General features: G+C 36.5%; 2 protein-coding genes across 2 annotated transcripts; one reads left to right on the top strand and one right to left on the bottom strand.

Moving 5' to 3' along the window:
• The first annotated feature begins 4,075 nt into the window (after positions 1–4,075).
• Positions 4,076–8,017, top strand: LOC109209671 (exonuclease 1). The gene is made up of 12 exons (XM_019372983.1): positions 4,076–4,284; positions 4,395–4,431; positions 4,532–4,706; positions 4,807–4,885; positions 5,102–5,146; positions 5,328–5,477; positions 5,595–5,709; positions 5,937–6,037; positions 6,660–6,757; positions 6,857–6,949; positions 7,151–7,371; positions 7,516–8,017. The coding sequence occupies exons 1-12, from the start codon at positions 4,207–4,209 to the stop codon at positions 7,953–7,955; spliced, it is 1,632 nt and encodes a 543-aa protein (XP_019228528.1). The 5' UTR covers positions 4,076–4,206; the 3' UTR covers positions 7,956–8,017.
• Positions 8,018–8,217: 200 nt separating this feature from the next.
• On the bottom strand, positions 8,218–11,587 carry LOC109209672 (beta-glucosidase 44-like). Its single transcript, XM_019372984.1, has 11 exons — positions 11,304–11,587; positions 11,147–11,205; positions 10,409–10,484; positions 10,239–10,310; positions 10,051–10,138; positions 9,711–9,963; positions 9,504–9,619; positions 9,135–9,352; positions 8,998–9,029; positions 8,801–8,903; positions 8,218–8,720 (listed from the first exon to the last, which is right to left on the bottom strand). Exons 1-11 carry the CDS (start codon positions 11,554–11,556, stop codon positions 8,443–8,445), a joined length of 1,548 nt encoding a protein of 515 aa, XP_019228529.1. The 5' UTR covers positions 11,557–11,587; the 3' UTR covers positions 8,218–8,442.
• Between the last annotated feature and the right edge of the window lie 4,213 nt (positions 11,588–15,800).

Below are 15,800 nucleotides of genomic sequence, written 5' to 3' on the forward strand. Positions count from 1 at the left end.
GGCATGAAGCAAGAGGTCACGAAATTCTACAAACGTAAATGTAACATAATCCACCCCCCGAGCATGATTAACCCTAGCACACACATATATACGCTCGTCACCTCATATATGTATCACCCCCGCATATGGCAACCAATGACAAATAGGAGGAAAAATTCCCTCAACAAAGTTAGGCAAAACACTTACCTCAATTCGGCTAATCCAACACTCACTTTAGCCTTTTCCCCTACAAATTCGTCTCTACTCGACTCAATCTAGCCAATGACGACTTGAATACACCACACAGTGCAAGAGAAAACAATTTCAATTAATAAGCTATGATTTTTTTTCAATTTGTAATAAGTGAAACCCCAGGCCCGGCTGGTCAAAACCCGGATCCAAAGGCAGTTCTTGACTACCCATCGCCCCGCGAGTCCAAATATGTGTTTTGTTTTCAAATCCGAGTCTTATTCGACTCTCAAATCCTAAATTTTTATTTTTTAAAACTTTGACAAAATTCCAAAATTTTTCCATAGTTTTCCCATTAATTTGATGTTAAATCTTGTATAAAGTCATGAAATATAGTTGGAAATTGATTAAAGATACTTACCCAATGATTTGGGATGAAAATCCCCTCTCATAATCGCCCCACCTCGAAGCTAGGGTTCAAAAATATGAAAAATGAAGCAAAAACTCGAAATTCTCAGCACTTAACAGGTTGCAGATGTCGCATTTTGCGACAGGGGGTTCGCAAATGCGAACCCTGCAATTGCAAAAAATACATCGCAATTGCGAACCTGAAGGATGCCTGCTGAAGTCGCATTTGCGACAAAACTTCGCAAATGCGAAGACCAGCCTTCGCAAATGCGGTTGGTTCATCGCAAATGCGAAAACTGCCCAGTCGCCCAGGCTTCGCAAATGTGAGGTTTCTTCGCAAATGCGATGGCCGCATTTGCGATCAGAACCTAGCAAATGCGAAGATACCAGAACCAGAAATTAAAAACTATGCAAAAACATTCTGAAACCAATCCGAAACTCACCCTAGCCCTCGGGGCTCTAAACCAAATATACACACAAGTCTAAAAACACAACACGAACTCACTCGCGTGCTCAAATCATCAAAATAACTTCTAAAACCACGAATCGGACGCCAAAATACATGAAAATAAAATTAAACTTCAAGAACTTCTAGAATCACAACCGAGCATCCGAACCCTATCAAATCAACTCCGAATGGCGCCAAATTTTGCAGACAAGTTCCATGTGACAAGACGAACCTACTCGAAGCTTCAAATCATGCATAACAACCTCGAAGCGATGAATCACACCTCAAGCCGAAATCAATGAACTTTGAAACTTCAACTTCCCCAACCAATGCCGAAACCTATCAAATCACCTCCGATCGACCTCAAAATTCGCACACAAGTCACATTTGACATTACAGACCTATTATGACTTTTGAAATTGGAATCCGACCCCGATATCAAAAAGTCCACTCCTGGTCAAACTTCCCAAAAATCCAACTTCCGTCAATTCAAGACTAATTCCACTACGGACCTCCAAATTACAATCCGGGCGCGCTCCTAAGTCCGAAATCACCCAACGAAGCTAACAAAACTCCTCTGAGGTCAATTGCAAAAAGTCAAACTTGGTCAACTCTTCCAACGTAGAACTTAAATCTTGAACTTCATTCCCCCAAATCGATTCCGGATAACTTGAAAACCAATACTAACGATTTACGCAAGTCATAATACATCATGTGGAGATACTCGAGGCCTCGAAACACCGAGCGAAGTGCAAATACCTAAAGCGACCAGTCGGGTCGTTACACGTTTTCATTCACTTAAGGCCAATAAGTCTGAAGTGAAAATTTGCACTTCAGATGCACTTAAGGCCAAAAGTCTGAAGTGCAACAAACGTTTTCATTCACTTAAGGCCAATAAGACTGAAGTGAAAATTGCCCAGAAAACATAAAATTGTTCTTCGAATTATAACAATCCAATATACGATTTAATACCTAATTCTACTCCAAATGAGCTCAAATTTGAAACATAGCCTCCAAATATCATCAGAAACAAACCGCAATCATCAATTGGTCAAAACAATAATAAATCTGATGAACCCATTTTGCAATTACAAAAAAAAAGAACAAGAAACCCTAAGCAATAGTAAAAAATAAAACGTCATAACAGCTCAGCACTGTAAAATATCATAAACTACATTAAAATATATTCACAACTACCATATAAAATCATTGTCACCGGAAGAAGAAGAAGAATAAGAAGAAGGAGAAGAAGAAAATAAAGGAGGGGGAGGAGGAGAAGGAGGAAAAAGATGCCTGAAGTTGTTTAAAAAGTGGGTATATGTTAAAACTTTTTTAAAAAGGGGGTATAAGTTAAATGGGGGCGACCAAATAGGACGCCCCGTACAATTTGTACTCATTTTTAAACGGGTTCCAAAAATCTTAAATCAACCCTAATAAATTAGGAATTTTTACCTCCTATAGCAAAGGTTGATATCTTATTTATTTTAAATAAGTACCTTTTTAAAAAATTATATTCTATAGCTACCTTTTGATTTTTATAGCCAAATATCTATTTATGGTCACATCCTACTCTTAAGCCATAAAATACGATTTGTATGATCTATTTCTTGTTAGTTTTCCGTTTCACAGTCATCTCTCTTCTCTTCTTGCACATCAGATTGCATGTGGCGACTTATTCTCCCTTAACCCTTAATCGCATAAACTCTAACGCAATTTGCTGAAAACCCATGTTTCACAAGAATTTGTCAAAGTAGAAAGTATTGACATAGACAGAGAGACTGTAAAATAATCTTCAACTGTTTGTACAATTTGCAGAGAGAATTTTTCCTGAAAAGAGCAGCCCTAGATGGGAAACAAACGCCACGGATATAATCATAAAGGAAGAGTTTAAGGATCTCTTTGGATTGGGTTCTTGATCGAAACGGGAACAATGACGTTTCGAGTCAGAATCGCGGCCCTCTCGACGAGACGACATTAGGGTTGTTCTTGAACAAAGACGACGGAGTTTGGGGCCGAGCAAATTGAAGATTCTGTTACCTTTTTTTTAAGTGTATTTCAATGTATCTCGTTGTATTTTATGTATTTCATTGTATTCATTGTCCTTTTTTTCCATTATATTTCAATGTATCCCGCTGTATTCTATGAATTTCATTGTATTCATTGTCTCGCTATATTCCATGAATGTATTCATATATATTTTTTAATTAATATAATTTATGTATTCAGATGTATTATATAATTTCTCTGAAGATTGCTATATTTTTGGGGTGTTTTTCGGTTGAGAATCTTTTTTATAACTGAAAATACAAAATTTGTGTGTTATAATTGAGTTTGTTGAGTTATATTAGGAGTCTATTATGTTAATTGATTCACTTTCCGTTTAAAACAGTGTAATCTCCTGTTTCACGCCGTGAATACAGTCGAATACAATAATCTGTCCAGCTGTAATCCCATGTTTCATGCCATGAATACAGTCGAATACACTCGAATACAAAAATTTGTCTAGCTGTAATTCCCTGTTTCACGCCTAGAAATGCTACTGTATTCATGAATACAGTAGCTTAAATACATCGAATACACTCTAGAAAATCTAAAAACATAGCTATAGGAAATAGTATCGTAAATGGTAGCTACAACTAGCTAATAACCACTAAAACATAGTGGTTTTTGAAAGTTAGTAAGGATACAATTGGTGATTAATAGGAAAAAGTTAGTTACCCCCAAAAAAAGAGAAATTCAAGCATTTGCACGCACCAGCTGGGAGCGTGGTGTATCTAACAGCAACAAAGGCAAGTCGCCGGGAATTTTTTCTTGGGACCCAAAATTTAAAATTTATCTTCGCGGTAAAAACGTTAAAATGCCGAAGGTCATACCTCGCAATACTTACTAGGTAAAAAAGTGGAGAAAACATACGAATAAATACTCGCCACGTGTACATAGACTTTGAGTTTTGCACGTGGTGCTTTTTCATTGGATGGTACTTTAGTTCCGTCACAGTACCGTTGTTTGACGCTTTTACTGCTAGGTATACACACAGCCCATTTTTCAACACTTGCTCTTCTTCCCGCCATTTTCTCTCACTTCCTCCAATTCCTAATTTTCACCTACAGATCCAAAACCCAGAAGGTCAAGCAAGAAATCCAGGAGAAAATACCTAGAAGAAAAAAAAGAGAGAGAAAGAAATGGGTATCAAAGATCTCCTCCGGTTCATGAAGCCCTATGTTGAACCGGTCCACATTAAAAAATACGCAGGCAAAAGGGTAACATTTCATTTCCTCTCCCTTCAATTCAATATACAGATTCATCACATTTATCGCATTTCTGTGTTTTAATTTAAAAAAATAAATAAATCATATTTTGTTGGTTATAGGTGGGAATTGATGCGTATTGTTGGCTTCACAAAGGAGGTATTTAATTTGGTTTGGCATATATTAGCTCAAGATTCAATTGTTATTGCATATTTTGTGGTTTTAAATGGATAGAATCAATAAAAGCTGTACTTTTCAGCGTATTCATGTAGTATGGAGCTGTGTCTTAATTTGGAGGGCGACAAGAAATTGCAGTACTTGAATTACTTCATGCACCGAATTAACCTGCTTCGACATTATAAGATTACTCCTGTAGTTGTTTTTGATGGTGGGAACTTACCCTGTAAGTCTGGAACTGAAGAGGAAAGGCACAGGCATGTAATCGCCAACTTAGTTCTTGTCTTAATTAAGTAGTAACAATACACAATTTTTGTTATACCAGTTTTGTGGATTGTTAATCTGTTATTTCAACAGGAGAAGAAAAACAAATAGAGATCAGGCGATGTTGAAGCTAAAGGAAGGAAATGTTGCTGGTGCCGTTGAGCTCTTTCAGGTACTATCTAGTCCCTAAATTGTCATGGTAAACGTGGTTTCTTTATTAACCCTCACAAATTGGAATAATTACCACATATGATTTGAATAAGCCTAAAGGGTTGTGATATTTGAGAATACTTAACTATGGTATTTGTTTGCCTTTAGATGTTTAATGTACTATCCAGCCAGATAGCCAAACTAATATCTTTTTCCATTTCAAATGCTTTGTATGCAGAGGGCAGTGAGTGTCACTCCATCAATGGCGCATCAACTCATTCAGGTTCACTCATACAAGACATTTCGTTCAGAAGTTTATTTCTTCTTACTTTTTTGATTTGACATTTGCATCGACATACAAGTTCCTTGAATTTTCCAGTAGTTTGCATGGTTTCAATTTTATATATCTGCCAATTCAAGATTTCAAGTTATCCAGATGTAATTATGATTTTATACATGTGCAGATTCTGAAGTCAGAGAACATAGAATTTGTTGTAGCACCATATGAAGCTGATGCACAATTAGCCTACTTGTCTAGCCTAGAAGAAGAAAAGAGTGGAATTGTGGCAGTAATTTCTGAGGATAGCGACTTACTAGCATATGGCTGTCCCGCTGTAAGAATTTCTCAAATACCTTGATATGGCCTAATGGAGGTTACTGCTCTCCTAACAGCTCAATTCCTTTAATTAAAAGCTAAGCAACCTCTGTTATTTTTTTGTACTTTTGAGCAGGTTTTCTTTAAGATGGATTCCTTTGGCAATGGTCAAGAAGTGGTACTAGACCAAGTTTTCAGTTCTGCTACTCATGTTCCTTCCTTCAGACATTTGAATAAAGATTTATTTACAGGTTACTAGCAATTTCTAGCTTTTAACTCATTTGCATTGATAACCAAACCTAAAGCATTTGAAGTCAAGCAAAGACTACTCTTGCAGCTAATAATGGTGATGACTTGCTTTTTTCGTGTAGTCAACAGAAGAAAAATAGCTGCTGAAAGTGAAATTCTTTCTGAATAGCATTTGATTGTCTTTCTTCTTTGTAAATTTTACAGTAGTTACGTTATTCATCACTTGCAGGCATGTGTGTCCTAGCTGGCTGTGATTTTCTTCCGTCTGTCCCTGGCATAGGAATTACAAAAGCTTATAATCTGGTCTCCAAGTATCGTGACTTAGATCGAGTAAGCTAAGCATATTCTCTATTTGTTCAAAGCAAGGAAGTTTATCTTCTTGTATTTGTAATTGGTGATTGATTGCTATTATAATGTCATCATAATATGCTTGGTTTGTTTAGCATTGCTTATATCAGCTTTGCACCATTCTGATACCTGATCTTTTACCTGATACTAGATTTATGGATACCAATTGAAGAGATAAATCATTTCCTAGTTAAGAGGTGATATCACAAGAGCCTTCTAGAGCAAGACGTTAAGGAACAACATAATTACTTGCACTAGATCTTGTTCAACAATTTAATGGAGTCAACAGGAAGCTGTAATTACTGTTGATTTCAGATTTTGCATCGATGCTTATTTGCCCTTTTTTCCTCTTCCTTTCTTCTTTTGGGCATGACTGGGGGGTGGGGGTAGGGATGACGGGGGGAGCCAGGGATTTGGCACGGGCATAGCTTCCCTTTCATTGGGGAGGAGGGGTGTTTGCAGTAAGATGTATAATATTGTTTTGCAAGTTAAATGGGCAATGTTGAATTTGTACCGTCCCTGATTGTTCTTAGCTTAAGATGTCCTGCAAAGATTTATGCCCTTAGAGCTTCATAGTTAAAAATCATTTTCCAATGTTTAACAGGTTCTTTCCATGTTAAAGTTTGAGAAGGGAGATCAAGTCCCTGAAGATTACACAAAATCATTTAAAGAAGCTGTTGCAGTTTTCCACCATGCTAGAATGTGAGTCTAACAATTAACATGACAACTTTTCTGTATAGTTCTGCATTTGTTCTGTCAGCTGACACATGAATGATAAACTTTTCTTCTATGTTTAATTAGATATGATGTTAGTTTGAAGCAGACCAAGCACTTGAAACCTGTCCCAGAACAGCTGTTGCAGTTTCTCGACGAAGAACTTGACTTCTTAGGACCGTATCCTTTAGTTTCTTTGCGGTTTTCATCCTATTGGAGTTATATGGTTAAATTTGTCCTCCTCTTACTTGGAGCTTGCCTTCTGTTATGAATGAAGCTTCAGCATTCTCTGACCTCTTGCAAAATAGTACTTTAAATTGCTATATCTTATGCTTTTGCAATGAAAGATATGGCGAACTATTTATCCTTGACAGTCAATAGAGAAATTCTTCCATCATTGGCAACTGCAATTGCTCAAGGTAGCATAGATCCTTGTACAATGGAGGCCTTCGATCTCTTTCCAAATATGGTAAATCATGTGTCTACTGCAAACATCAAGAGAATTTGTGGTCCTTTCTCTCGACAACAGGCATCTGCTCAAGCTTCAAAAGACAGCAGTTTTATTGCTATTTCTTCAAGTAAAACCAGAAAAGAAACAACAGGCAAGCATGTCGTTCAGATAGTCATCAATACCACAATCGTTTTTGTTGTGCATTTAAATGGAACTAAGGGGTACATAATGTGTTGGCAAAGTGATAATTATACTCCAAATTTACTTAAAGACCAGTTTTTGTTGGCATTTTCAGTGGTGGAGACGAAGCAAGCCTCGGATGAACAGAATCAGTGTCCATTTATGGACGACAGGGAGTGCATAGAGGAAGCAGTAGCTCTTCAAAACTTGCTATGCCCTTCAATATCAACTAGGAAAGCGGTCGGAAAAGAGAAAAAGAGTCAGCAGAAAGAAGTGCTGAAAGTCCCAGATAATAATCCTTTTAGGAAAAGAAAAGTGGAGGAAATTGAGCCAGATGAATTGGAAAGTGTTACTGAACAAATCTCAGAAGTGACTGAGGTTGAAAGCCTGGAAGTTGTATGTACTACTCCAGAATCACAAAAAAGTGTGGAATCTAAGCCGATTAAAAGAATTGAATTAAGAAGAGTTACCAACGAAAGGAAGGTTAAAAGGAGTAATTGTCAAAGTTCAGAAAACAAGAAAAACTCTATACTGAATTTCTTTTCTCGAGTGTAATTTATTGAATTTGTTTCAGCCTTGATTAATTTACTTTGATCAGTCACTTTTCTTTTTTAATCTATTATCTTGCAGATTTCTTAATTTTATCATCAATTATACACAACAATTCCTCTGCCAACGTTCCACTGGTAAACAATCTAATTATGCAAGTTTGATTCTTAGTGCTTATTAAGTAGAAGGTTCGAACTAGATACAGAGTTTAAAATACTTGTTCTGACTTGTGTATATAATTTTATAAGTAGAAGTCAAGAATTAGGAATTGCAGTACTAAAGCCGTATCATTCATTCTTTTATTCCCTTGCAAACATCATAGCTATATTGTAGAAAGAGCATTCTTGTATTAAACTAACACAACTTGAAATCCTAGTGCCTAATAAAGGCCCCAACTTATGAGTTTCAAGTCCTCTAAAATCTAAACAGACATTCCAAAGACTGAACTACTTCTAATGAGAAAAAAAAAAAACACAGACAAGGCACAACCTCCTTAATGCTTGTGGCGCCTAAGTAATTTCTTGAACCATAATGCTGACAACTTTGGGTATCGCTTGAGGGTATTGAAATCAATGTAGACAATGCCAAATCTGGAAGTATAACCCGATCTCCATTCAAAGTTGTCTACCAATGACCACGCGAAATAGCCTATGACATTAGCTCCTTCATCTACAGTCTTCTTTAGTTCTTGCAAATAGCTCTTATAGTAAGCAATCCTTTTGGTGTCATATAATGCTTTAGGAAGGGTGATGTTGCCCGCATAATCCATACCTGTAAATCATATACTATTAGTAGACATTCTTTTTGTCAAATGCAGCTTTGAAATGTTTCACTTGTTAAACAAACCATACCATTTTCTGCCAGAATCATGGTAGGATTTCCATAACGTTCTTTTACATAGTTGACAGCTTTATGTAGACCCCATGGCACGATATAGAGCCAATCCGAGTGTGCCTACAATCATATCAACAAAGACATTGTTAGCTAATAATTAAGATATTAGTACATTTTTAGGTTAAAGACAATGTTAACTTCATCATATACTCACCCTAGGACCAATTGGTACTCCCTTGCGATCATCTACATCAGAGCAAGTGAAAGAATTAGAATCAGTAGAACCTCTTACATACTAAAACAAGTAGTTTCATTTATAACTTAAGAACTAGTAAAACAGTAGTTTCTTACAAGCAAATCCAACATTCCAGTCCTGTTGATATCCCAAGGGTTGTGGTGTTGTGTAATGAGGATCATACATGTAGTAGGCAGTGTACTGGTTTATGCCCAATAAATCAATTGATCCCTTGACCATCTTAACCTCTTCTTTCGTGAACTTGGGTAATCGCTTCCCCACAATATTTTGCATGGTTTTTGGGTACTCACCATATACAAGAGGATGCAAGAACCTGCAGAACAAGCGCAAAGTATGATTATAGTTAGTCAGAACCCACTCTCTCAACTCAAAAACGACAATGTCTAAATTCTGGATCTGCCACCGGTAAGAATCTCCCCTTAATCTAGCAATTGCAATACATTACTATGTGTGCAATATCTTACCATCCCAAATGAAAGTCTCTTGCTCTTTGAGCAGCATAGTTGTCGGCTTTTCCTCTTGTCAAAGGTTCATACCACACAAAATCCAAGAGAATGCCAAATTTTCCCTTCTGTTTCTCCTGTTATATATTGCATTCAGAAAGTGAGGTTAAAGAGTGATCTGCAATTTCAAAAGCGAGGAACGCAAAAAAGGGGGAAAAAATATCCTACTTGATATTTTTCGCGGTATCTCTGAGCTGCAGAAGCATGGCATAAGATGAGATTATGGGCAACAATATAAGGCTCAGTTGCAGAATCTCCTTCTGTGCAGTTTCCAAATGGTTTAGAACATCTTCCGGGTGCAAAGAATCCGGTATCATACCCTAAAGCAGCAACAACTCTTGGCTCATTAAAAGAAAACCAGTTCTTCACTCTGTCTCCAAATGTCTTAAAACAAAACTCTGCATAATCAGCATAATCTTTCCTGCAATATTCCAACAATAAAACATATTACCAAAATAAACAAGCAAATAGTTGGTAGTTGCATGAATTTAAGTGATGATATACTTACACGACTTCTCGGCTTAACCATCCATTGTACCTATCTTGAAGTGCTTGTGGTAAATCATAGTGGTTAAGATTAGCATATGGGGTAATACCTGTTAAAAATTTGTTTAAAGTTCAGTATAGTACTTAACTATTTATTTTCACAACAATAATTTATATGATTATGCATTATAAAGGAGAAAAGAAAGTTACCTCTTTCGAGCATGTAGTCGATCAACCTGTTATAATAATCAACTCCTTTCCAGTTTACTTTACCAGTTCCATCTACATTACAAATTTCAGACGCAAAGAATAAATTATTACTTATTATTTCAAATGGCTAGAGAATAGACTATAAAATAGAAAAGGAATAGTGAAATTACTTGGGAAAATTCTGGACCATGAAATTGAGAAGCGATAAGCTTCAAAATTCAGATTCGCCAACAGATCAATATCCTCCTGTACCCATTACAGTGGCATCATAAACCATAAAGTGATTAATTTTGGGCAGCAGAATCAAAGGATCACCTTGTACATTAAAAACTATGTTGAAATATTCAGCGGATAACAATTTGGTACACTTACAATTACATTTTGTAATTAGTTATGACAAATAATTTCGCGTATATGTTTGAAAGAGAAAATTCAAAAATTTCACGTTACTGGAAAATTTCAAACAGCATAGTTGAACTTCAGTCTTATATTATATTCAGTAATTCCAATTTATGAAGAGTTTAACTTATATGTAAATTATTTTTACATTATCATGTCATCAGATATTCATGATATGGGATTGTAATAGTAAAGACGGAACAGTCGTTTCAAAACCTTTAATACAAAACAAACAGTTAGATAAGAAATAATTCCAGCATAACTGCCAACATAAATAATCTCGGTATTACTAATACATCATATTCAGTATTATTCTTATAATATGGGATTGTAATGATAAAGACAGAACTATCCTTTCAAAACCTTTAATACAAGCCAAACAATCAATAAAAAATAATCTCAGCATAAATAAGCTCTGCAATACTAATACACCTTATTCAGTATCATTCTTATACGCCCTAAGAAACGACCCCAATATGTTGCAGCATATATGAACTTAGTACACTCACCTTATAACGATGATATTGGTCAACAGCGACTTCTCCATTGGCATTGTTTGGTTCAACTCCTGTTTTTGTTATGCCATCAAAATTTATTAGAAAAAGCAAAACATCAGCAAAAGCAAACGCATAATTAATGTATAATCCAAAATTAATGAATTAATACCAGGTCGTTTAATGAAAGTATCCCAAATACTAGGTCCACGGCCATCAGTACTAGCAGCACCTTCAACTTGGTACGCAGAAGTTGCTGTTCCGAATATAAATCCCTTCGGAAAACTTTCTCTGCTCAAACCTCCGGTGTCAAAACTCAACTTTTCCGGCGAAACATCATTAATATCAGACTTAACTGTAATTACAGTACTTAGAGCTGTAATTAGCAGCAAAATTAGCCGGGGAGAACTAATTGCTTTAATCATTGTGAAGTACTCAATGGAGAGGTTTGAGTAGAATGTGAAGGTACGTTGTGGCAAGACAAATGTATTTATAGAAGAAAAATATAACAGAGTTGGGTGGGTCCCATCCTTATCCTATAGTAGTACTTAGTATTCTTTTAGAAGAATAATTATAGTACTTAGTATTCTTTTAGAAGATTAATTAAATAATCTTATTACACTATCTTTTTTATCGGGATAAAGTTGGTACGTGACGAAATATTAACCTGTTCCATGTTTATCTTATAAGTACTTAGTATTCTTTTAGAAGATTAATTACTATCTTACTTATTACAATCTTTATTATCGGAATAATGTTGGTAAGTGACTAAATATTAAGCTAAATTAGTCGATTTTGTTTGGCTGTTTTATTTCCTAGATTTTCTCTTTTTTGATAATTTTTTTTAATTATTTAGTACATCCTTCTAGATTTTAACATAATATTTCGTTCTTTGTAGGTTGTTAAATAGTTTATTAAAATAATCGGTCTTATCTACTTGATTACTTTATTTTTCTCTATGAAAATTAAAGGGATTAATCTTAAGAGTTTGATTAGCCAAAGGTTGATTTGTCCTAGACAAAAATAAAAACAATGGAGAAAATTTATTGAAAAAGGAAAAAGTAACCATACAAGTGATGATATTAATGTTCTTAGAAAACTCCCTCCCCACTGACGGTTTCTTCAAGCGGCGGTTACGCTTGGCGGGAACGGTGGTTGTCAATGGCGAAGGGCAAAGGAAATGGACCAGGACGGCCAAGGAAGACACCAATCCTAGTTATCGGAAGCTCACTAACAACAACTACATCTCCATCAGCTCAATTTGTTTCTCAGAAAACACAGGCGACATCAACAATGGCAGATCCAGGAGTAATCCAACAAAATGGTGAGATTGACAAAGGTACCCTCGATTCTGCTACTAACTTGACACAATTAGTAGAATTGGACAGTAGATTGCCTAAGGATGATAGTGGAAAGAACAAAGGTCTGAGTGAATGCATGGCTTCAACATTGAGTGTATCACCTATGGTACAATCACAACCAAACACACATGCAGATGAAAATCTGCAGAAATTGAAGGCTAACAAGGATTCAACTGCTTCGGAGTGGGTCAATCTGTTTGCTAAAAATCGGATAGCATCCAACGGCTGCTCTGTCTTACATAGCCCCGACGATTGTGGATGGTAATGTGGTTATTCAACTAGATCCAGTAGAGACTGCAAAAGAAGTTGAGAAGTGGAATCATTCCTTAATTGTTGCAGTAATAGGAGAAATCCCAGGCTATAATCAGATGAAGAGATACATCAATCACAATTGGTCAAAAGCCTCATGCTCTGAATTGTTTTGGCATGAAAAAGGTTATTTCATTGCCAAATTCAAAGAGGAAGATGACCTCAAGGAAGTTCTGTATGGAGGGCCCTACACGATTAATAATCGACCTATTATCCTGAACAAATGGTCTCCTGACATAGAATTTGATACAGCTTTTCTCAAAGAGATCCACTTATGGGTCTCTTTTCCTAATTTGCCTATGGTTTACTGGGGAAAAGACTCACTAAGCAGGCTGGGAAGTGCTATTGGAGTGCCACTATTTGCTGATGAATGTACAGCTAATCAGTCGAGAATCTCATTCGCGAGGATGCTGATTGAAGTGAACATCACTAAGCCATTACCAACTAGAGTCACAATACAGGATCCCTCTGGAAAGATGTACAATCAAGTGGTGCGGTTTGAATGGCAACCTAAATTCAGCTCAGATTGTCAACAGTTGGGGCATATATGCAAACGCAATGAGGAAATTCAAGGGAAGCCTCAGAAGACTCAGAAAGTATATGGCAAAGCCCATCAGCCAGCAAAGCAATGGAGAAGTAAAGGCAGTATACAGCAGAATACAAGTAAGCCTCAAGAGTTAACTAAACCAAATAATAAGCCTAATAGTGCTGAAGCAATATCTCCTAAAGCCCAAACTGTTGCCCCTACAATAGTTCATGATATAATGGCTGGAAAATCAGTGGATATTACACAGGGCATGACACAGGCTAAAAGGCATGACAATAGTGTATTGAGAGACAAATAGTATTTCAACTCCTAGAACAAATGTAGGTGGTATTGATTTTTCAATTATCACACAGAACACATTTGAAGTGCTATCAGGAGGTCCAGGGGATAAACAACCACCAGATAGAGGTGGTACAACAGGTCCTTCCAAATGACAGTTCCCATGTGGAATGTGAGGGGGGCAAACCAAAGATATAAACAGAAGGAGTTGGCTAAATACTTCAAAGAAAATTATATTTCTTTAGCTGGTTTAGTGGAGACTAGAATCAAACAACATAAAGCTTTTGTTATTGCCCCTAAGATTGCAAAAAATTGGGACCTAGTTCATAACTATGACCATGCAGTTAATGGGAGAATATGGCTACTAGTGGACAGAAATATATGGCAAGTAGATGGGATTCAAACGGATGCTCAATTTATTCACTGTATCATTAGTAGCTCTACTATCAGGTGTGCTATGACTGTGATATATGGGTATAATAGCTTAGAGAAGAGGAAGGAGATGTGGTAAAAGCTTAAAAATCTTGCACAAACTATTAACCAACCATGGTTACTGTGGGGGGATTTTAATGCTATTATTTCTACTCAAGATAGAGTATCAAAGGTTGCACCTACCCAAGCTGATATAAAAGACTTTGCAAATTTTTGTTCTGACACAATGTTGGCTGAAATCCCTTGGAGTGGGGAATTCTTTACATGGACAAATGGGCATGGGTGAAGATAGGGTAATTAGCAGGATAGATAGAGAATTGGGGAACGATGAATGGATAATGAATTTTGATCACCTAACAGTTGAAATAGGGGATCCATTTATATCAGACCCCTCACCCCTCACCCTAAAATTCCAGAGGAGAAGCAATGACATAAGAGTGCCATTCAGATTTCTAAATATTTGGGCAGAACATAAAGATTTTCAAAGTATTATAAGGGAAAGATGGCAAGGAGAGAATCAGTCTTGTAAACTAGCTACTATCTGGTACAGGCTGAAAGCAATGAAACCTATATTCAAGAACTTAAACAATAGAAGCTTCAGAAATATAACAGAGAAGATAAACCAAGCAAGAAGAGAACTTATTGAATACCATCAAGAAATAAATAGAGATCATTCAGACCAGCTAAGAATAATGGAGAAGGAGGCCAAATTTCAATTAGAAAAATGGTCAAGTATTGAAGAGAAGATTTTGCAGCAGAAATCTAGAGCTCACTGGATTAATGTTGGGGATGGAAACAACAAATATTTCTTTGCAATAATGAAAGACAGAACAAGCAGGAAAAATATTAATACACTAACAGCTCTGAATGGTGAGATCCTAACAGATCCTAAAAGTATCAAGAAGGAGATAGTTGATTTCTATAGGGCCCTTATGGGAACTGCAGCTACAACTCTTCCTGCTGTTAACATGCAAATTCTGAAAAGGGGACCTCAACTGAAGCATCAGCAGGTAGTGGAACTGATCAAAGATATATCCAAACATGAAGTAGATGAATGTATGCATGCTATTGGTAATGATAAAGCTCCTGGAATTGATGGTTATAATGTTGTCTTCTTCAAAAAAGCATGGGAGGTTATCAAGGATGATGTATATGAAGCAGTAGTGGAGTTCTTTGCTACGGGTGTGATGCCTAAGGCCATTAATTGTACTACAGTTACTTTACTACCCAAGATCACCAACCCTACTACCATAAAGGACTACAGACCCATTTCTTGCTGCTCTATGTTGTATAAGATTATCTCCAAAATCTTAGCATCAAGGTTGCAGAAAGTAATGAACTACTTAATTGATGGAGCTCAGGCTGGATTCATTCCTGGGAGAAAAGGAGCTGATAATATCATTCTAGCACATGAACTGATTAAGGCCTATTCAAGGAAGCATATATCACCTAGATGTATGATCAAGGTAGATTTGCAAAAAGCTTATGACAGTGTGGAATGGAGCTATGTGACACAAGTCATAGAAGGTCTGGGGTTTCCTCATAAATTCACTCAGTGGGTGTCATCCTGTATGCATAGTGTGAGTTACTCTGTCTTGATAAATGGTGAGCTAACTGAACCTTTCCCTACTGCTAAAGGCCTCAGACAGGGGGATCCAATATCCCCATTTCTATTTGCTTTAGCAATGAAATATCTAAGTAGACTTCTCACTGATCTGAAGAATGAAAAGCAATTTCATTT

Source organism: Nicotiana attenuata, unplaced genomic scaffold (assembly GCF_001879085.1).
Source record: "Nicotiana attenuata strain UT unplaced genomic scaffold, NIATTr2, whole genome shotgun sequence".
Classification (NCBI taxonomy): Eukaryota; Viridiplantae; Streptophyta; class Magnoliopsida; order Solanales; family Solanaceae; genus Nicotiana; species Nicotiana attenuata.